This window comes from Lucilia sericata, unplaced genomic scaffold, assembly GCF_015586225.1.
Source record: "Lucilia sericata isolate MDLA Ls3-8-SP2 unplaced genomic scaffold, ASM1558622v1 Contig000051F_arrow, whole genome shotgun sequence".
In the NCBI taxonomy this organism is placed as follows: Eukaryota; Metazoa; Arthropoda; class Insecta; order Diptera; family Calliphoridae; genus Lucilia; species Lucilia sericata.
Window position 1 is genome coordinate 115,784 of NW_023994087.1, and position 23,005 is coordinate 138,788.

Below are 23,005 nucleotides of genomic sequence, written 5' to 3' on the forward strand. Positions count from 1 at the left end.
GGGTATTTTTGTTCAAAATTAGAAATGTTGATAACTGAATAACTTTATAACCAGTTATCCGATTTTAACAAATGATGCTTCGTTCGACAGGTCTTCGATTACTAGTTTTTAACATTTCATTAAAATTACGCAAGGACCATATAGTGGAAAATGTCCTTTATCCTTGAATATCATAAAAAAGGATATTTTTTTATTTTTCTTAATTTTTTAATGACAAATAGGCAAAATTATTCTTATTGCTGTGTAAAAATTTTATAATGGGATCTCAAGGGGTTTGGAAGTTATAGGAGTTTTTATTTAGCTACATTTACAATTTCCATGGTAAATGAGTGCTTTTTAACATTTTAACACATTTATAGTCTAGTAAATTGAGGTTTTAATGCCGAATAAAGTAAAAATTACCACAGAACATCAAATTAATGTTATAAATATGATGGTGACTAATATGTGAAATCATGTCTTATATAATTGAAATATTGGAGGTCATAGGTCAAAATAATACATTTTTTGAAATATCTCCTTTTTCATACATTCTACGGATTTAGGAGTCATTACAAAATTTGTAGAAAATCAAATTTACGGCATTTTGGATTTAGACAATTTTTCCCTATTATCAGCAGTTTTGGAGTTATAGTCATTTTTAATTGTGATAACTTTATGTACAGCCAATAGTAATAACAACATGTCAGTATTTAATTATACTTTTCGCGCCTGAGTTTCTCTCTGACCCATAGTGCGATCTCTTGTAATGTAAATTTTTAAATTAAATTAGAGGCTATAATAATAAATCGCATTCAGGAGTAGAATATATGCTCCCGATTTGAAAAAAATCGAAGGAGACAAAAATTTAAAACAGAGTTTTTTTGTTGGTTTATTTTGGAATTACCCTATATCTTTTATTTGTAAATTTTATTGGAATAACTATTTGATAAAATTTGATCAATCTTAAGATTATATTCCATTTACAATAATTAATTTGCGGCTCAAAAAATTATTGATGTGTGGGAATGCTTATGAAAATTCTTTAAACAGGGATTTTAGAATAAGGATTACATAGTTCCTTATATTTAACAGAAGTGCCCACTCTTTTCCATTTTTTTGACATTAAAGAAATAATCTATCTAAAATTATAACCGACGTGGATTTTTCTTAACTATTTTATTGACGTGGTGTCTACCAGGCGCCATTTTTTTGAAAGCTTATATTTTCTGAGATCTTTTTTTTTAAACCCACTAATTCATGTTAAACAGTGTTTATTGACAAGGTTCAAATTGAAAAATCAAATTTTTCTGGTTTTTTGGTGTCTGTCAGACTACCACGTCAGTCCCAGAGGGTTAAACTGTTAAAAATCAGTTCGGGTCATTAAATGTAAACATAAATGTTTTTTTTTAAATAAAATAGATTTTGTTATTTATAATAAATATCAACCAGTTTTTTTTAAATGTCAACTATTCGAACTAATCGAAAATGATTTTGTATAGCAATAATTATGCTGAGGATATCAGCAATTTAAAAACGGTAAATTTAAACGAACTAATGTCATGACAGTACTTGAATAATTATCAAGAAATAATTATTTAATAAAGCGTGGTGATAATAAAAAAGAAAACTTTGAGTTAGTTAACTGTGGAGGTCGGGTGAAGTACTGCACAAATTTTGTTAAGTTATCTTCAAAATTGTGGTCCTTATTTTGATTTTAAGTTATGTATATATTATTTAAAGATTGTCAGTTAGTTTTCTGACAATCGGCCGGAAAACAATTCAAAAATACATTCACATACATGTGTACATATACATATGTATATACCTTAATAAATTTGAATAATTTCAACTGCCTACATAGTACATATCCATACATACATATTTACAATACATATGTATGTACATTTGTATACATTTAAGCATTGCCATTATCGCTGCGTTTTTGTATCTATCTATGATGCACATAAGAATGCAAGTACATATTTGCATTCTGTGCAAATGCCGTGTCTCGGGTAACGCTTGTTGTCACCTGCAACTGATATCTACCGCTGTCAAGTGACATTTTATCCGATTCAAGTAGTACTGATACAAGTAGTCTACACTTGAATAATATTGGAAATGCAAATTTATGGAAAAGTCATTAACACACACATAAAGACTTGTACGCCCGCGTCTACTCATACATATAAATAATTTTGTTCTCACATACATCTACACAAGTTTAGACGTAGATACGTACTTATAAATTTATAGATGCGAAGGACACAGGCTTTACAGGAAATCAAGTTTTTACATTCTTGAATGTTTTCCTTGAATCGTATTTTAAATACGAAGTTTATGTGGAAGACGTAGATTGAGAGAATTTCATGGTTTCCTTTAAGTTTTAAGTGTTTTAAATATTCGACGGCATTTTGAATTAATTTTAATGAACACATTTTTACTTTAAACGATTTGAGGTAATATTTTTTATTACGGATTGCGTTTCTGCTTTGCGGCACATTTTTAAAGATATTAAAAAAAGTCTAAAACTGTTAGTTTTAGACACTAATGAACAAAATAAGACCCATCCAAACAAAGTCGATATTTTTGGACACCTCTAATGTACATATAAATATATATTTTCAACTTAGAGTGCAACAAGACTGCATTTAAAATTGATGTCTTCCGATTTGTATGAAATTTGGACCAAGGTTAGTACTATGTTATAGTAGGCCAGTCAAATTTTCAGCTCTATCGGTCAAGAACTACTGGAGTCAGAGGGCATTTGGACATTTTGGTCATACAGGGTTTTATTCAAATGAGTGTAACTTTTCACTTATTGGTCCTAGCAAAAATGGTCCAAAGGAGTTCAAATAGCTATTTCTTCATTCTTTCCAATTTTTTTTTTTACATTTTTTTGTCAAAATAGATTTTTTGAGTTGGGTCACTTGACATGAAATTGTCCATATATTTGTGAAAAGAAAATGCCTATAACTTTGTTATTTGTAGCTCATACCTTCATACCTTGTTGGAAATATTATTCTCTCTAGAAGATAAGATTTAATCGAAATGTTGAAAATATATAATATTAATGATATAAAATAAAAAAGTCCTATTATTTACCCAATTTTATACTTTTCAATCGATTTCCGGCACGGGTTCCCGTTATCCAAATTGGTTAAATTTTTTTACCAGTTTGTTTTAGACTCTAATGAACAAAATGAGACCCATCCAAGCAAAATTCATATTTTTGGATACCTCAAATGTACACTGGCATGTTCACTTAGATAACCGTACTGTAAAAGGTTTTGTTTTTTATAGGAATATGTGACGTATGAAATATTTGTTGTTATTATTTTTTAACATCTTCCTATTATTATTTTTCATAGTTTTTTGACAACATGCTGGAACACTCAAAAACTTGGGTGTGGCAATAACTTATGCAGTTAGAAAATAAAAACTTTAATATAAAACAAACTGATATGACAAGTTTTTTTTCAGCGAACAGTAATAATAATGCTTAACTCTTCTTTTAATATGAGTATAACATTTACAGAAAGAAAATTTGGTAGAATTGAAGAATGTATAAATATTCCCATATGAACATTAGGCTGGCCCCAAAATGGAAGCCTAACAACAATATTTTTGAGCTGAATCAAATGATAAAAAAGTAATTTTTTGAGGTTTTATGATTTTTTACATATTTCTTACAATGAAACACACAATTTTGGTACAAACGATTACAAACGTATTTAAGAATTAAATTTTAAATTTTGTTCAATATAAATTATTCAAATTCGGAGTAATTTTTAATGAAGACCTAAATAATATGTGGTTAATATGAGGTTACCAAGAATTTCGATTTTGTTTGTATGGGTTTTATTTTTTTCATTAGTGTCTAGAAATAACTGGTGTTGAATATTGGCCCATTCTGGTAATGGGAACCTGTTCCGGAAATCGATTGTAAATTGTAAAATTGGCTAAATAAAAGGACTTTTTTGATATCTTCAAAAATTGTACCATTACAATTATACTAGCACAACATTTTGACCAAATCTTATCTTCTAGATACATACATATACATAAATAGATATCGCCCATACTACGAGACTGGCATAATCCAAAATTCGGGTTTTTTGAACTGAACTAAACTATGTACTAAAGTCTTTCATATAGTTTTGTCAATTTTCAAATATGTCTTTTATTTTCGGTGTGATATCGATTTTTTTTCTTCCAAAATTCAGTATACATATTTATACAAAATTTTCCTTTTACAATGGTTTCGTATACAATTCAATATAAATACATATTTATTGTAAAAAGTATTGTAAAAAAGCAATAAAATTAATAAAATCTCTTCAGTTTTATTTTGTTGCATTAACCGAATAATTTTGAATTGCCCGATTATAACCCGGCTAACATAAAACCTCAAATAATTATTTGTCGAATAAACCGAATAAAAAAACACGGATAATTGAATACTCTAATGTATGTACACTCATTTTAAACAAATTTTAAGTGAAAAATGTTAATTCATGCATATGTACATATGTATGTATATGTGTTTATAGAATTGTACATGAGTATGTAATATCCATTAAAATATTAAAAATTATCATTAAAACATAAAACTTTTTCACAAAAATATGATGCTCTCACACTCATTTCATACGGTTTCGCAATGAAACAGACAAACAAGCAGACCCAGCCCGGCCAACCAACCGACAGTTATACAAACACTCAAATTCATTTAAAATCTTTACACACACATGGAAACCCACATACGAGTGTAAACACATTCATGTTAATATTCATATGAACACTTAAGAGGACAACTAAGCGAAAAAAGGAAGTAATTCATTAGAGAAGTTTTAGTCTTCCCGACTGAGAATTAAGCATAAATCTCCCGAGTATTGTTGGAAAATTAAATTAAAAAATAAAATACATGAAGAAAAAATAAACAAAACAAACTAAAATACTTTCCGCAATAAAAAATTAACTTCTTTTCACTTCCGCGAAACCAAAAGGAAGAAGAAAACTCACACATACATACATATCTATTAAAAAATACAATGTGAAAAAAGAACGGAAACCACTCATTTACTTAAATCACTACCACAAACACAGACAAAATTCACACAGCGTTACAGTGGACGGGTTTCCTATTTTGTAAAAGACAAAACAAAAATTAAAAAAAATTATGTAAAGCGAAATTTTTGAATGACTGTTAACTTTGTTTTAATATCTATTTTTTGTGGATTTGTCATTCAAAAATTCATTTGAATATTTTTTGTAACTTTAAACAGAGGAAGTTCTACCATGTTTTGTCACAAAATAAAGTTATGCATTTTATTTAAAATACTGTCTATCTGTAATGGTAGTAGTTATTTTTGTTGAGAAAAAATGCATGACTACATATACAAAAATACATACGAGAATATATGTACATTAGGGTGGCCCAAAAATTAAAGTTGCTGATGTTCCCACCGGAAATGAAAACTTAGTTCATTTTTAGATACCAATTGTCAAAGGATAAAAACGTCCTTTTTTAAGGTTTTTCTGTTTTTTCATAATTGTGGCAAATATATGAAAGGTCTTTGAGAGAGGATTTCAATGACATAACAGAATTTTATATACGACTCCTAAATTATTACAAATGCTGTAATTTTTCGGAAAATTTTTAGATTTTTAAAATGTTTACATAGAATTACTTAATGTAATTAATTCAAATTATTACATTATAAACCTCATATTATTTCACCGCAACAGTTTTTTCAGCTTTTCGAAATTCGATGTGTTTTGTATTTTATTTTAAAATTTTAAATCCTATTTTCTCCCCCGTATTGTGCCAGCTATATTTATTTAACGTACTTTATATGTATATAAGTATAAGCGCAATGTTATTAGCTTTACATTGGTATATACTACTTTATAATTTCATTCTATTATAAATCAAATTTTTTAGTTTAACTAAAATATTAACACAATATATCCTAACAATCTACTTTTTTGTTACACTTGCTTTGTTGATAACGGTTTGTATGTTGTTGTTTATACTATGTTTCCACTGGCTTGAAATCTACTAGGTTTGCTTTAACCTCTTCAAAGTGTTTCCACTGAGCTTACTCGTTTTTGATATTCGAATTTTCGAACAAATCCCGTCATTTTATTTTGAAATAACGACAGTAATGTTAATTTCCTTCAAATTTAAACATTAAAGATACAAAATTACAACTGCAAAAGTATAAATTTGTTTATTAAATGCCACTAATTTAAAAATTATAATTTGTTTTGTTTTTATTTCGAAATGAAAAGTCATTTTTTCGGCTTCGATAAATTCAAATAAAATTCGATCTAGATAGAATTTTGACAAACGGAAAAACCCGTTTCTGTAAATTTTATTAAGGATTATTATGTATTAATTTCAACGAATTATATTAAATTCATCTGTGTTAAAATGTAAAAAATCTGAAAATTTTCCCAAAAATTCAAAAATTTCGATATGCCATTTCTCAAGGATATGATACCAAAATTTCATATTATTCCTTTGGAGAAATATAAAAAAAAACATAAAAACCTAAAAAAAGGACCTTTTTATCCTTTGATCCAGCTCACCAAAATCAATTAAACTTTCATTTTAGTTGGGAACATTAACTCGGGGCCACCCTAATGTACATATGTTTAAAAAAATACATTTTAATATATTCGCGAACGTAATATAAATTTTATACAAAATTTTGAATTTCTTAATTCCATGTTGTATGGTCCTAATGACAATTAGCCCATATTTAAGAAAAAACATAATTTAGCGATGCTAGTGTTCCAAATACTCAAGAGTGCAAAATATATAGGACATTTTTTTAAGGGAATCCAAAATGCAACATATGTATGTATATCAAAGTTAGGAGCAATTCTATCTTGGAATAAATTTTTGTAATAAAAGTGTGACATTGCTAAATAAATATTATTATATTTCTATATATGTATATGTACATTTATTATGTAAGTATGTAGTGTAAGAATAATCTTCTTATTGTAGTTTTCACATAAATCAAAATTAAAGAAAGAATAGTTAATTCTCTACTGAATATAAATACATACATATATGCACATTAGGGTGGGTCGAAAAATAAGTTGAGTCAGTCAGGCTTTACTGTAGATACATTTCAGTCTTGTACAATTTTTTAATTCGACTATGCGCGACTTCTGATATCTCGGATCCTTCTTCTGTATAGTTATTATTAAACAATTAATTTGCTAGGCATATGGTCGAAAACATTTTTTTTAATTAATTTACAATACAAAAGTCGCATTCTACCCCCTATCTAAACACAAGAAACATCATTTTATTCAGCATTATTTTTTTAAATTTATAACAAAATCACGTGCATAAAAACTAAATGTCATGTTTTATAAAAATCCGTGAAAAATTAAACAGTTTTGCTAAATTTTATAAAAATATAAAAAAATTATGGACCGATCCTATCAAAATTTGGTGGAGGGATTTATGTTCATATAGGAGTTAGATATGCAGAATTTCATCATAATGAAAGTCTTTAAGAGGCAGGGTCAAGTAAGCCCCTATTATTACGAAAATCGGAAGAATCATTTCTGCTTATAAAAATGGGGTTCCGATTTTTGTAGAGGCAGTAGAACATATAACATAATAAAAAGCTACAAAGACATATTCGGGAGGTACGGTTGTACAAGGGCTTGGTTAATAATAGCCGATTTAAACCATTTTCAATCAACTTCGTCCTTGGGTGAAAAGAAACATATGTGCCTAATTTCATGAAATTATATTGAAAATTGCGACCTGTATGTATGTACATATATACATATGTATGTATGTACATTAGAGGCAGCCAAAAAAACATGAATTTTGCTTAGATAGGTCTCATATTGTTTATTAGTACAAAACTGGTACAATCCTATAACGGGAAACCGTGCCGGATATCGATGAGAATACTGTCTATCAAACGAGGTATAAAACTTTAATGTCGAAGGTCAAACAACAATTTTCTACACCATATAATCGAAACTATTTTATATTTTATGAGAAAAAGAAATTTTCCTAGAAGATACAATTAATCGAAAAAAAAAATTATTTTAATGTAATAATTTTTGAAGAAATCAAAAAAAGGTCCTATTATTTTAATTTTTACTTTGCAGTCGATTTCCGGCACAAGTATGTTTTAGTCACTAATAAATAAGATAGACCCATCCAAATAAAATAGATATTTTGAACACCACTAATGGTATATTATTATTTGTCTTTTCAATAACAGTCTCTGGTATTGATCAGGTGCGGACCGGGTATTTGGCAGGCTCAAGCAAACAAACCAATCACATGCATTTGGCCACATTGTGGTTGTGCAACGTTGATTGCAGCATAAATACATTTGAGTTATAAAATCATTTTCATACAAATTTAGAATTGTTTATTATGCAAAATTCAATGAAAAAAAAATAAACAAAAAATATTATTCTCTTGTCTGAAATATAAAGTATATGCCATACATTAGCATGGCCATTAGCCATATAAATGACAAATGCTAATATTTAATTACTAAAACTGTATGAATAAACACACACAAATGCAACACAATTATATTTTTTCATTTTTAATTTAACTGGTATAGTATTTATACTAGAAACTATGTTCAACCTTCAAATCTTTGAAACGAAATTTTCTGCAAAGAACGTATTACATGAGAATTACATACATATTTTCTAATCTAATTGCTTGTGACAATACCGACATTGTCGGTTCGACAAGCATAATAAGTCCGTGATTAAGTTAAAATAAGTCACTATGTCTAGTAATTAAAATTTCAAGAAAATAATCATAAAATTGATATGTTGGGAAAATTCCATGTTTTGTATGTAACCTATGAACCTAATTTAGGGGGGGTAAAAAAATAGGTTTGTGCAGTAAAAAAATAGGTTTGTGCAGTACTTTTTCAAAAAACCAATACTAATTGAAAAAGTTACTTAAAAAGTTACTTGCGAATTAGATTTGAAACATGTGCCACCGATGTTAAAGTAGAAAATTAAAAAATATTACTATCACTAGATGTTTTAGACTTCTATATCCACTCCATTTCGGGTACATCATAACGATTTACCATCATATAAGTCACCAGTGGGTAATGGCACACAAATTTACCACAACTCATATGATTCCTTCTATCAGTACATCGAACAAAATCGTATTTTTGGTTTGTTAAATTTTAACTTTGCTCGTAGCTTTTAAATCTAAATACTTGTGATTATATATTCTTATATTTAGACATATTCAAAATTTAAGGGCCCCATTTTATAAAACGAAACGACAAACGTTCAAAAAAATTTGTTAAAACAAATTACAAAAAGTTCTATGGAAATAGATTGAAATCAAAAAAGTCTTACATCTAAACTTTCTAAATTATTTACATGAATTTTTTGTCTTTAAAAGGTATTTACACATTCTTTTTAAAGTTGCCAATTCTTTTGGTACATAGTCTCTACATTCCCTTTAGATACAAATACTGGAAGAAAGGTTTTAAAAACTGAAAAAAATTGTAAAAATAATGGAAAATCTTGTCGAGACTCTATTTTAAGTTATGACGAAATTTAAAACAAAATTATATTATAATTAGATACAGATTATGGAATATATTAAAATCCGTTCACAATCAAGTAAAAGAAAAAATATATATATACGAAAACCTTCAATATAAGGTCCAATTTGGTCAAAATATGTATGTGACAAGATAAAATTCAAGATATTTTAAATCTTGAAAATATCGGTGAAAATACAGACCTAACTCCATTTAAAGTTGATTCCAAGGAAGAACACATAATTGAAAAAACATGTACGTTAATTAGAATGATCCTAAAATTTAATATTCCGTCATTCTTACAATACAACTTTTGTGAACATTTTCATTCACAAGCTGATTGCAAACAAAATGTAACGGGGTTGAACTTGGAGTACCCGCGCGTGTGCATGATTTATGTGCGTCCTTTCACAAACACTGTCTCTTATTTTAGCAAAAACATACAAAAACTAAATTTTGTGTTTTAAAATGTTGTTTAGTTTTAGCAACAAACACAACGAGTATAACCAAATGAAAAAGAACAAACATTTTTGGAATATGTACTTGTAGGTATTATGCAAATAACTGAATACAGGGAGGAGGGATCGGATTAACTTGCTCGGTAACTATTCAAAGTACATATAGATATAAAGTACATACATATTCTATATTTGCTGTTCGAAATGCACATACATATGTACATTGTACATACATATACATATATTTTACGATTCGACGTTCATGATTATCCGACCAACTCCTGTATGTAAGCGAAAAGGGTCAACGCAAGGAAATAAGGCAAAAACACAAAGTACACAAGTTTATAACTTACATCAACATTAATTCCAGACACGGGAAACACTAGTGTAGGCGGTGACTCCTTTGGCACGTAACGATAGAATTCCTCCGTACCAAAATACCAACGCACTGAATACAAGGCCGCCTGAAATGGAAAAATAAACACATACACAGTACTTTAATAAAGGACAAAAAGCAATAACAAGAAATGTGAAAAAATGCAAGAAAAATGAAGATGAACAACATCAGTTTTAGAAACAATTTCACTTGCAATTAATTTAATTAGGACTTTTTATACTAAGATGTGTAACAACGATATCTTTTACCAAAGACACCGAGCCAACAGAACTTTCTGCAAGGATATTCATACATTCTTGCAGTATAATTCTGAACAATGTGTCCCATGAATGGTTGGACGTCAGATAGGAAGGAAGGTTAGTTAGAAATGTTTTTGCCATTAGTCTGGGCTTTTGGCCAACATCGTTCAAAATGTTTTCTTTTTTTTATTTAGTGTTTGTCTACAGCCTTTTATGCAAGTAAAATATTTAATGAAGTTCATTGAAAAAAATAAATAAATTCTTGTTTTAGCGTCAGGACTCTTTGCCTTTCTTCTTTATTATTTTCTTTTTTTTACTTAATGGCTTGTTGTATTTCACTTACCTGTTCCAGATCATACTGACATGACAATGTTGCAGCGTTTCCCATAATTACGGCATCTGGCACGAAAATTTTCAAGTCTTTTAGACAATCAGCTGTGAATGTTCGTTGTTCAGCAGAAAAGGTGAGATGGATAAAAAGAGAAAATAATGGATTAGTGACAAGAAAAATATCATTAAAATAATTATTAGTAAATTATCAAAAAATTAAAAAAAGCTGCAATTCATAATAGAAAAATATTCATATGACTTTAGTCTATATAAAAAAATATTTGATCATGCTTTAGTCCGTATATATTTAATAAACATACATATGTAAGTATGTATATTAAAAATGTTCTGTCATATTTTATTTATATACATATTTATAGACTTTTTTAAAACTCCGATTACGAAGTTAAAAAAATACTGATATACTACATTGGTTAATTTTTCTTATTACATACTTGTGTATACTTAGTGAAGAGTTAACTTTTTATTTAACGAATGCAGCGTGTCTGTTTATAGTGGATTTACCCAGCAAAAATTTACATTGAAAAGTAAGGGGTCAAAATACTAAATTAAGTAAGTTGTTTTGTTTTTGACAAAAAAATTGTCAACGAGGATTCATCCACTGCGTCTACTATTAGTTTTCACAAAAGAATAGTTTTTATCGTTTGTGTTTCTATGTAATGCAGACAGTATGTAGTAGTCATTGAAAAGTAAGTTGTTGAGTAGGTATAAGTCATTACAGTCTTTTTGCTGGGTATTTAATAATTGTTAAATCTTAATATATTAATATATATGTATTATAAATCTCTCTGTAAGTCTGTTTGTTTGTTCCGCAGACATCGCTAAACGGCTGGACCGATTTTCTTCGAATTTTGAAAATCGGACCGGAAGGGGATAAAAATTGGGGAAAAGGTATAAAAACTGGGGCTGTTTTTTTGTCTTAAATACTTATTATTGTTTGTTCAAGAGCGAAAATATTTATGATTTAGCTTTTTAAAGTTTCAGAAATAAAATCGTGTGTATGTTCAACATTTTCTATAAACAAACATTTAAACGTTAATATTTTAATGAAACATAAAACAGAGAAAAATAATGTTTTGGGCTAATTGAAAATAAAAGGGGTAATTATTAGTGATTTGGTACTATTTTGGTACCTTTTGCTATTTTGGTACCTTTTGCGAATGTCGTACCAACTCAATTCAATTTGATTTGTAGCTTACACAAGAAATAAAATTGCGAAGTAAATTTATATCAAGACAATTTCTAAAGGGAATAACGGGGTTGATGAGACCTCGGGCAACGCCGGGCGCGAAAATCTAGAACATACATATGTATGAATGTATGTACTTACACATACATAAGTGTATATGTAAGTATGATAGTTCGTATGTATAAATAAATATTTTTTAATTAAATACCCTATAGTACGAAGAGTGCCAATTGACACTTTTCACTAGTTGTATTACGTTCACTACATTTCACTATTGTAATCAATGGTTCACATTTGATAAAATTTCGCATGAAGTTTATGAAAATAAATTCCAGAAAATTAAATGTTTAAAAAATTTCACTTTGATACTTACATGTAGTGCTTAAAGTAACCGTATGGCACATTTCTGACGAAATGTAATGCTGAAAGTAACCGTTTGCATTTAATGAAGCAAAAAATGCACAAATTGTTACAAAAATTACGTGTTACAAAGCTCTAATTAACAATAATTAGAGCTTTGTAACAAGAAGAGGTCAGTAGCCAGTGGTGAGAGCTTCTAACTATAAAACGATAGACCCTGTCAACGTAAGTTTTAGAATTCATTTTTTTCTTTTTTATTAAAAGCTTTTATTTAACTTGCATTGTTAGTTTGTGGGTTTGCAATGGTAAACATTTTGTAACAGAATTTTATTGAAATAATTTTTGAAAAATAACGAACGGAAGCATTTTAGAAATTGCTTTCGATGCGGGAAGTTTTTTGACCGAATTGACTTAAAAAATAGCCTTATATTATCAGGACAGTATTGGCTATAATTCAGTGCTATGGTATTCTGCCGCCCAAAAAATTATAACCCTAATGTACACCCTCTGGTTGGTGAATATGAAAAAATGGAATTGCCATGTTTTAAAATTTCACAGCAAATTGGAAAAAATAAAATTTGTTTAAATTTTCTTGGTTTGTGCTCAAACAAAACAAAAACTGAAATAGTTAACGAATATAAAACATAAAAGTTTGTCATAAAAGCCACATTTAAAATAACCTTGTTTATTTTGTCTTTTTGTTGGAGAATTTTAACTAATGATATTAATGGAAAGAAATCCAAAACTTATTATCAAATATTTGAGTTACGGCCATTTTTTTAAAAAAAGACCACTAGGAACATGAACATGCTATTAGGAAACATAGTTTTTCACGGATTTTTATGAAATGGCAAGTTTTAGAAACTATCCTCAATGTGCTTTTTTCATAGGCCGATATTACTCCTTGGCCAACGTAGAGCATGATGAAAATGAAAAATTATCAGATATTTGACTATAAATTTTGGATTTATTTTTTCAGGGTTACAAAGAAACACTTGTATCAATAAAAAAATATAAGATTTGAAAGTTGGTTAAAAACTATCAAACTTTTCAAAGTTAAAACTTCAAAAATGGCCCTTTTTCTCATTTTTTGTGCTTAAGAAGTTACTTATCGAAGTGATAAGTGAAAACTAAAAATATATTCGTACTCTATAGACTATAACGAATGGAATTGGTATATGAGAACCCTTGCATTTATTTGGTGTATCACTGTGTTATTAATAATTTAATAATTTTGAATTTTAATGTTATTCCGTTAAATTAGCGATATGTGTGCAATTTCTATTTGTATGTACACATACATACATAGATATTAAAATTAAATACAAAAAATAAAATTCTACTAATATTAATTTATTGTACTTTGTTTTCGCATTGGTGAGTGTATGTATGTATACACTATTAACTATATACATATTTAACGCTCTTTGTAATTTTTCCAAAATTAAAAAAAATGATAATCAACATAAAAAATTATGTTCTGTAACCCAACATGTAATGGGGTAAAATAAAATGGAAAGAATTCGAGGAAATTGAATTGTTACATACGAATTATTCGCAATAAGTATATACATACACGGATATAAATTTATACATTTTACAGAGTTGCGAATCCAAATTTACCCACACTCATCCATATGTATACTGAGAATCAGAGAGAAGGTTGTAATATGTACAATAGTTGCCCTGACAACGGCAATAATTGAATTTTCAATTAAACAATGTTTCATGTATAAAGAATTGCTGTAAAATAAATTTCATTGATTTTAACGCAAAAAAATAAAAAAAATCATTCCGCGTAGTGGGTGTGGTATATATATTGTATGGCAAAGATTTTCATCGACGCATACGAATATTACTGGTAAAATGATGCTGATAATATTATATTATTTAAATAAGTTAATAGCGTTCAATTGTCATAAATTAATTTTAATTTTTGTTAATCGAATTTTTGTAGTTTTAAACATTTTATTTATATATATAATGAAGAAAATGAAGGTGTTAAAATATTGCTTAAATATTGAAAATAATAGTAACAAGCAATAAAATAGTATTATAGAATTTGCTTAATATAGAAAAAATCATTCACTATAATTTCCATAACAGATTTGGGTATCTGAGAACGAGTATGAACAAATTTGACTTATTATTATCTTTTATTTTTGACATTTTTTTAACAATTCTTAATTATTCACAATAGATGGCATTACATTTTGAAGGGTGTTTGCTTAAAATCTAAATACTTCTAGGCCTGAGTATTAAAGTTCTTTTATTTTTTTAACACATAGCTATATAATTATTCTTACTCACACATGCAATATACATTCATACATTTGTACACACATATGTGTATGTAATTTATTTATGTAAATTTAGATTAATATAATTATGAACGTTATTCATTTATGTACCAATAATTATTGTGTAATAATAACACAGGCCAACAATGAAAAAACTTTTTAAATAATTTTCACTAATCCCAATGTTATTTGGTATGCTGATTCCGAATATGGAAATAAAAAAGTCGTATCACCCACCAATTTTCCACATTTTCATCTTTCAGAAGGACTGACTGTATACTTGTGTCCATATGTAAAATTATGTAATTTTACAGAATATACGAATAGTGACCGCCCCTGCCTCTAAACTTATACTTGAAGTTATTGCAATGCATTGTGGGTAAATTTAGCACGATAGGACCACGTTAATTAGTGGGCACCGCGGCTCTAAAGAGGAAAACGATTATTACAAAAATTTTGGCACTAAATGTATCGGTTAAAATTTGTAAATGTTATCATCCGATCATTTAGTGTCACAAATGAGAAATATTTTTAAAAATTTGAAAAAATTGGAAAACATTCTAATAAAACCATGTCATTACATTAAATATATTCGTATTAACTTAAATGTGAGTTTTATTCTCATTAGATAGCGTAAACCGTATTTGGGGTATAGTCATAAATGGAAAACCCAGTTTCAAAACAAAAGTTTTAAACATTTAACAATTTTCTTAAGTAAATTTAAAAATTTTGCGAAAATCTCCATGTGAGATGAACAATAAAGTAGGGAAGAAAATAGTAAAGAAATTAGGCAATATCTCCCATTTATAAAACCTTTACAGAATATAAAATTCTAGTCTTAGTAAAATATTATCCCATAAACTGTGAAGGTCAAACTCAACCGAATTAAATGATATTTTGGAAATATATAAAAACACGTATTTGTAATAACATTGAACCCTTAAACGCAAATATTTTTTATAATTATATGAAATGTGCGTAATATACATATGAAAAAAATATTCGATGCCATTTTGCGAGAAAATGGAGGGTCATAGAAAAAATATATATCTGATTCGGTTTTAGGAGCTAAAAATGCATTAAAATCAGTCAAGATGGTTTTAAACCTTCATTTCGTTGACCTGTGTAATTTGTTTAATTTAACAATTAATTAGTTTAGTTTATCAATTCATTTAAAATACTCGAAATGCTTGTCATGATAAATTTAGCTTTTTCTGTTGAATTTTTTATTGTTGTTATAAATTTATCTGATAAATTAATGTAAAATTTATATCACACAAAAAGTTGTCAAGTATTTTAATAAGTACACATCGCTCATTTATTTTCAGAATGTTCTAACCATGATGTAATAAGTAAGGTGAGAGCGTTTGAGCAACAACCACAACAAAAACAATATTTTTTTGTTGTTTTGAGTATGGGTTTTGTCAAAATAAAATTTCTAAAATTGAAAAATAATAAATATTGGAAAGAAAATTTTTTGCGTATTTCACAATATTACCTATAAAACCGTCGTTACATTTAAATTGTATTCGCAGATGGACAACGTCTTATTGCTGGTTCATCTGAATTTCTTCATTTGGAACCCTTTTATTAGCATTTTCATTCATAATTTTTGGTTTGAAATTTTTTCGTTAGAAAACACAAATTTAATTTTTATGTTAGAATAAAAATAAATAAATTACTTTTGACATAACCCAAGCACTTTTTAAATAAACAAATAAAAATCAGCTGCCTTGACGATTTCACCTTACTTAGTGCATCCTGGTTCTAACTCAAAATTTAGTTTTTCTCTGAAAATTACAAAATATTCTCATTTATTTATTTGTAAAAGTGTGTTAACGTCAAAGTCATTTTCTTCGAATGTATGTTTTCTGAATTACAGCACTTTGTAAGAACATGAGCGAAATGTACATACTCTGTTTCCTCATGGCTACTATAGTATATGAATGTATTTTTGTTTGTATTTTCCGGCAATTGTTTTACAATGACTAGGTGGTTTGCAATCAATAGAACGCTCTCTTTTACTTTTAATGAGGTGTCAACCACAGTCATAGAAGGCTGTAAAATAATTCTCATATTTTATGTGTAAAAGACTGCATGAAAGCAACCCATTTTATTTTATATTTTAAAATGTTTATCTTTTTTAAATCGAATTGAAATTAAAAAAATAATAAATTTGAGCGGTAAAATGTAATTATTTATTTAAAAAAGTCTAATTATTTAATAACTGAATTATAATGAACATTTTATCAGTATTTTATAGATTATTTTATCGTTTTAAATTTTGATAAATTAAACTGGACATACTTGAAGGTTTTTCGTGTCGCATGAATTTTATTTACATGTATAAATATGTAAGTAGTTGTGCCTAGCCCACATTGCTAGATGAAAGATTTTACATTCGGGACGAAAATTTGGAAATGAAATAATGAAGTTCTTAATTTTATTTTTGCATTTAATGTTAAAATTTAAGTTTTCTTTAAAAAAATTAATTTAAACACATACATATCGCTCATGTACTACAATACTGGCATTACCCAAAAAAATTCGTTTCAAGAAAATTGGCTTTAAATGTTTAATGACATTTTATTTTTTTTTTTTAATTAAATCAAGGGATCTGTAAAATTAAACCAAATTCTTTACTATCTGATATATTTCTCATCTAAATTAATTTTTAATTTTTTACTAATTTAATATTTGTGAAAACATGAGTTTTAGTTTTTACGTTTACAGCAAAAAATCAATCTCTCATCGAAAATAATAGACATGTTTTCAATTTGATAAATCTATATGAATGATTTTAGTATGACGGATGTTTTTGGATTAAGCCAGTCTTGTAGTAAATGAGCGATAAGTATTTGTAAGTTTTACAGTTTGTTTTGAATTTAAATTCACTAATTTTATTAACTTTTTTTTTGAATCTGACATTTTGTTTTATGGATACTAGTGTTGCCTTTTTATCCAAAAAGGAAAATTCAAAATGTATGGCTTTTATTTTACATATACATATTTTTGTTTTCTGGCTTACAAGTTTAATTTTTAAAATGTTTTTAATAAAAATTAATAATATACAATTTTGTAGATTTTTTATTTCGCAATAAAGTTTAAAATAATAGGAAGAAATAAATGAAATACTTACCATTTAAACTGATATCAGAAATAATAATCCAAACAGCTACAAACCAATTAAACCAATGATAATATTTTCTTCGTCCAATCATTTTAGTGTCAGGATTTTTCTGAAATGAGGAATGAAATAAAAGGTTAATTAAGTAGTTTATTACGTTTACAGATACATATGTTTATCTCTGATTCCGTATTATGGATGAAATTTGTTTAAATATAGTGTGAAAATTATAACATTTTGACGTTATACAAGGGTTTCTTCCAAACAATTTATCTTTATTAATAAAACATTTATTAATTTATTTATTTAATTTATTAAATAAACATATTTAGAGAAACTTCCTAATTACCATGTGTACTACTAAGTAGTTCATTCATTTCAATCTCTGTCTGCCAATGTTGCGATCCGAACTTTATATTGCTCGTTATTGTAGAAGCTTTTACAAAATTATGTATTTATAAATACATATGTACATTAGGGTGATAACTTTTTGCAATTTTTGTGAATATCAAAAATGCCATAGCAAGACCGTGTATGGCGTGAACAGATGTTCAGAAATATAACATTTTTTTCCACACCAAAGGCGATGAAGTTTTGTTTGAAGTTTTGAGGTGCTGAGACTTCTAATAATAAGAATTTAATGTATAAATGAATAATAATAAAAATAAAAATTAAAAAAAAAAAAAAAAAATATTACTTTTTTTGTAATGAGAGAAATAAATATTTTTGCCCAACATTTTTGCATTTGTATTACATTGTCTTAAAGAGAACATTGTTTTTTAAAACTCTGTTGTGAAATTTATAAAAAAAAATATGAAAATTATTAAATTAATTTTCGAAAAAAAAAAATGAACAAAAGCATCTTAGAAATAACTTTCGTTGCAGGAAGTTTTTCACCAAATTGATTTAAAAAATAGCCTTTTCTTATCAGGACGGTATTAGCTATAAGGTAGAGCTGTGGTATTTTACTGTCCAAAAAAAGTTATGACCCTAATGTACATATGTATGTACATCCATGTACAAACATGTATGTTGAACAAGTGGTTTTATTGCTGAGTTTTTAGTTGGCCAGAAAAGATAATTAAAAAACTTGTTAAAACATCATCATGCAAATTTTTACAAAAGGAAGAGAAAGATAAAGAATCAAAAACTTTTGAATTGGTAACAATAACTTACGCATAATAAAACTTTTAGCAAAAAATAAAACTCTTCTTCCTTCAAATAAAATTAAAACAAGATTATATACAAACAAAAAAATAATACAAATAAAAATATAAAATAATATTCTTCAAATAATCTAATGTTTTAAATTAAAATAAGCTGATTATAATAAAAATTATCATTATTTTACAATGATTTAATTTATAATAGAATGCAAATAATTTCGTATTTAAACATGTAAATTGAACGAAAGTCTTAATTTGTATTTGCTCTCTATTACTTAAATATGCATTGTCGCCAATTAAAATTTCTTTGTTTAATTAGCCAACAAAATTGATAGATTCTCGTCAAATTAAACAATCTCAAACTCACACTATACAATGATGTTTGTATGTGTCATACTTTTCGGTTAAAATCATTTGATTTACGACTGATCTTTGTGGTTTTCAGTGCAATCAAACATTCCAATAATAACTTACGGCAGTATTTTGTGGTTTATTGCAGGAAAATCGCTGACAATTGCATCGCTATGCGAAAATTCGCATCAAGCATACATATGTATGTAGATGTGCGTGTGAGTATTTGTATATATCCTGATTTCTTTATCCTCAGATACATTCACTCGTTCGAATACATATTTTATTGCATTTCGTTTCATTTCATTGGTATTTATAGTTTAACCGAAATTTAATTAAATTCTCGCTGCATCACCTAAAGAAGAAGAAGGAGAAACACAAAGTTTAAAGGAATTTTAATTTAAGACCTATATGAACTGTTACATACCAGCATTCAAAGGGTTACAAATGTATAAATTTATACAAATACAAATACAAACATAGATAAGTAAGAATGTATATACATACATATGTATGATATGAATGTGTTTGTGTATGTTACTTAAATATTTTAAACGTTCTTCTTATATATTTTATCGATACTTTAACTGATACATATTTAGTTTGCGTATAACAAATTTAAATCAAAAGGAATTTAAGACACATCCTCAGGAATTTCTTTTGAGCAAATACTCAAAATAATTGCTGACAAATTTCATGCAATCAAGGAACAAATTTATCTTTACTTTGCTCTTCATGCACCCGCACATTCACATCGGTGGAATACAATAATGTATAGAGTTAAATAAGGAAATTGTTAAGCATTTCCAAAACTTTTTTAAAATTGAAAAAAAAAAAAAAAAAACACCAAAAAACATTCGTATCTGTGAAAATAAGTCAATAAAACAATTTGATAGAATTTGACTACAATCATCAACTGTATCCTTGCACAAGACTTGTATTTCTTTTCCTATATTATTATTTTATGACTATTCTAAAAAATACTCCCGTTTTTATGGTTTCCAATTTATGGTTTCCATTGAAAAGAAGAATATAGAACAAAAGCAAATTTATATTATATAGTATTGATGCAGTAGTAAAGAAATGCATTGAAAAAAAAGAAACGACAAAGAAAAAAATCAAACAATACGGAAACCTTTGAATCATTAGTGTATACTTCCGTTTGAATCATTCTGTTTTTTCTGTATGTATTTTTGAGAAAGAAAAAAAGTTATACATACAATCGCACACAAACCTCAAAGATCTAAGGGCAACTTTCTTCCATAGTCAATCAATCTGTATTGTATTGTTGCTTAGGAGGGGACTAAACCATCAGATATGACAATCACTTTAAACCGAAAAATAAAAAAATAAAAAAAAAAGCTGTAGAAACAAGAAAAAGCTGGATTGATGTGAAATCATGCCTCGAGGAACTATGGAGCAAGTGGCATACAAAAGATCTGCAAGCCCTCGAGACAACAAATTACACCCAGTTGCGGTTTTGTCAGAACTCGTAGTATGAATATAAATGTACGGTTTTTGTACATCGACTTACTTATTATTTGACTGCCTGTCGTATGTAGTAAATATAAGTACATACATACATATGTAGATAAATAACTGTTAGTATCATTATATTAGGCAGGCGTGACGTCATGCTTCAGTTTTATCACTTTTATTACACTGACAGTTTCTATTACATTCTGTTAGAATAATTCATTCTAATGTCTTATGAAGATGAACACTAGCATTCTCGAATTACCTACTCACATTCTACTTACAGACGTAATAACGATTTTGTTAAGCATTTATTATTACACTCCTTTTAAACGTTTCTATGTATTAGAATTGCCCTATTTGTAAAGAAAAAAAAATGGTATTAAAATACAAATTTATTTGATTACAAAATTTTCTCAAAGTTGGTTCAGAGACAAAACTTTAAACTTGTCAATTGGTTCTGTATTTACCTTTGAAACCTATATGAAATATTGATATGATATCAAAATATTGCTCGTAAACTCCAAAAAGAATATTTTTATTATGATGAGTTTCTTGCCTGTTAAAAATTTAAAAAGTTTAAAATAAACAAAAAATAATTAGAATCCGTAATAAGTTTTGAATCGAATAAATGAGGTAGTCACGATGTTTCACCTACATATGTACATATTTATAAAATGTATTTTTGTTTTGGATTTTTAAACATTTCTTTAATTTTGAAATTAACAAAATGTTAAAGAAATTTTGTAAAAAAAAAAAACAAAAATTATTGGATTGGTTTTATTCAAGTAAATAATATAGGAAAAAAATATTTTTTGATCATCCTAATGTACAAATATATGTATATGTACATACATTCATATGTATACCGTGGCATTTTCTTTGTTATTTTACATTGTATTTATGCTCTGTCATGTTTTTCTTGGGGCTACAAATGTTACAAATTCCAAAATTGTTATTGTTATATTTTTATTTTGTATTTGTCTTCCACACAGAATGATCTAAAGCTGTAGAAACATTTTGTTCCTTTTTCAGTTGCCTGCTTTATATTGTTTTAGCATTTTTCCACTTTTCATTTAAATAAACATATAAGTATGTATGTATTCTTGAAAAAGTGTTTATTGATTAGAAGATCCGGAAACGCCCATAACGACAAATACACAAACATTCACAAATGCCTACACAAGCAAGTAGTAGTAATAACTACACATACCCATATAACTTTAAATACATCCATATATGTATGTACATACATATGTATGTGAATATATAAAATAGTTATTTTATTGAATTTACTGAACGCAGAAATACATCTAAAAACATGTATGTAGATGCATACATATACATACAAATGTATGTATATAATTATGTAGAGGTATATTTATATGTATGTGCTAGTGTGTCTGTGAATATGTTATTTCATAGTCAAATGGTTTTTTGATTAAGTGATACTAGTCATTTGTTAGATGGGTTGGTTTATCAATCAAACATGTAAGTGAGTTTAAAGAACGTTCAACCCCTCACGTTTCTGGGAAATGGGTGTAAATATATTCAAGAAAGATTTCTAGACATTTTCTACTCCCATAACAGTCAAATAGCTTGACCACAAAATAATAATCTTTTAATTGAGATAAAGTATGACATTAAATACAAAAACAAAACTAAGAAACTTTAGATTTCTTCAATCTCTTTATTATTATTATAGGGAGAAAAATATTGTAAAAAGCAACAAAAGACATAAAGTTTCCTTTTATTCGATTAAACGAATATTTTTGAATTATCCGATAAATAACCGACTAACTTAAAACCTCAAATAGTAATGTCAAATAAACCGAATAAGACAAAAACGCGAATAATTGAAAAGCCTAATACATACATAAATATGTATGTATATAATAAATGCGTTTCTAATTTGATTAACTAAAATTCTTTAAAAATAAAAATGCTCTACATTTTCTATTTGAAAAGTTGTAATTTAAACCTAAGATAAAATAGGCACAAACACTTACAAACATTAATCAGCAGATA

The 23,005-nt window shown here is 27.3% G+C and overlaps 1 protein-coding gene across 7 annotated transcripts in view; it reads right to left on the minus strand.

Annotated features, from left to right (window-relative positions):
* Positions 1 to 23,005, minus strand: part of LOC119615972 — a 111,714-nt gene that overhangs the window by 7,257 nt on the left and 81,452 nt on the right. For 6 of the 7 annotated variants that reach the window (XM_037972046.1, XM_037972047.1, XM_037972048.1 and 3 more), the window contains 3 exons: positions 17,997 to 18,096; positions 11,001 to 11,092; positions 10,375 to 10,485 (listed from right to left, as the gene is read on the minus strand). In XM_037972046.1, the coding sequence (XP_037827974.1) occupies positions 10,375 to 10,485; positions 11,001 to 11,092; positions 17,997 to 18,096 (303 nt within the window). Of the gene's footprint in view, positions 1 to 10,374; positions 10,486 to 11,000; positions 11,093 to 17,996; positions 18,097 to 19,624; positions 20,136 to 23,005 lie in introns of those variants that run through there. The other variant, XM_037972053.1, reaches the window with a different exon arrangement.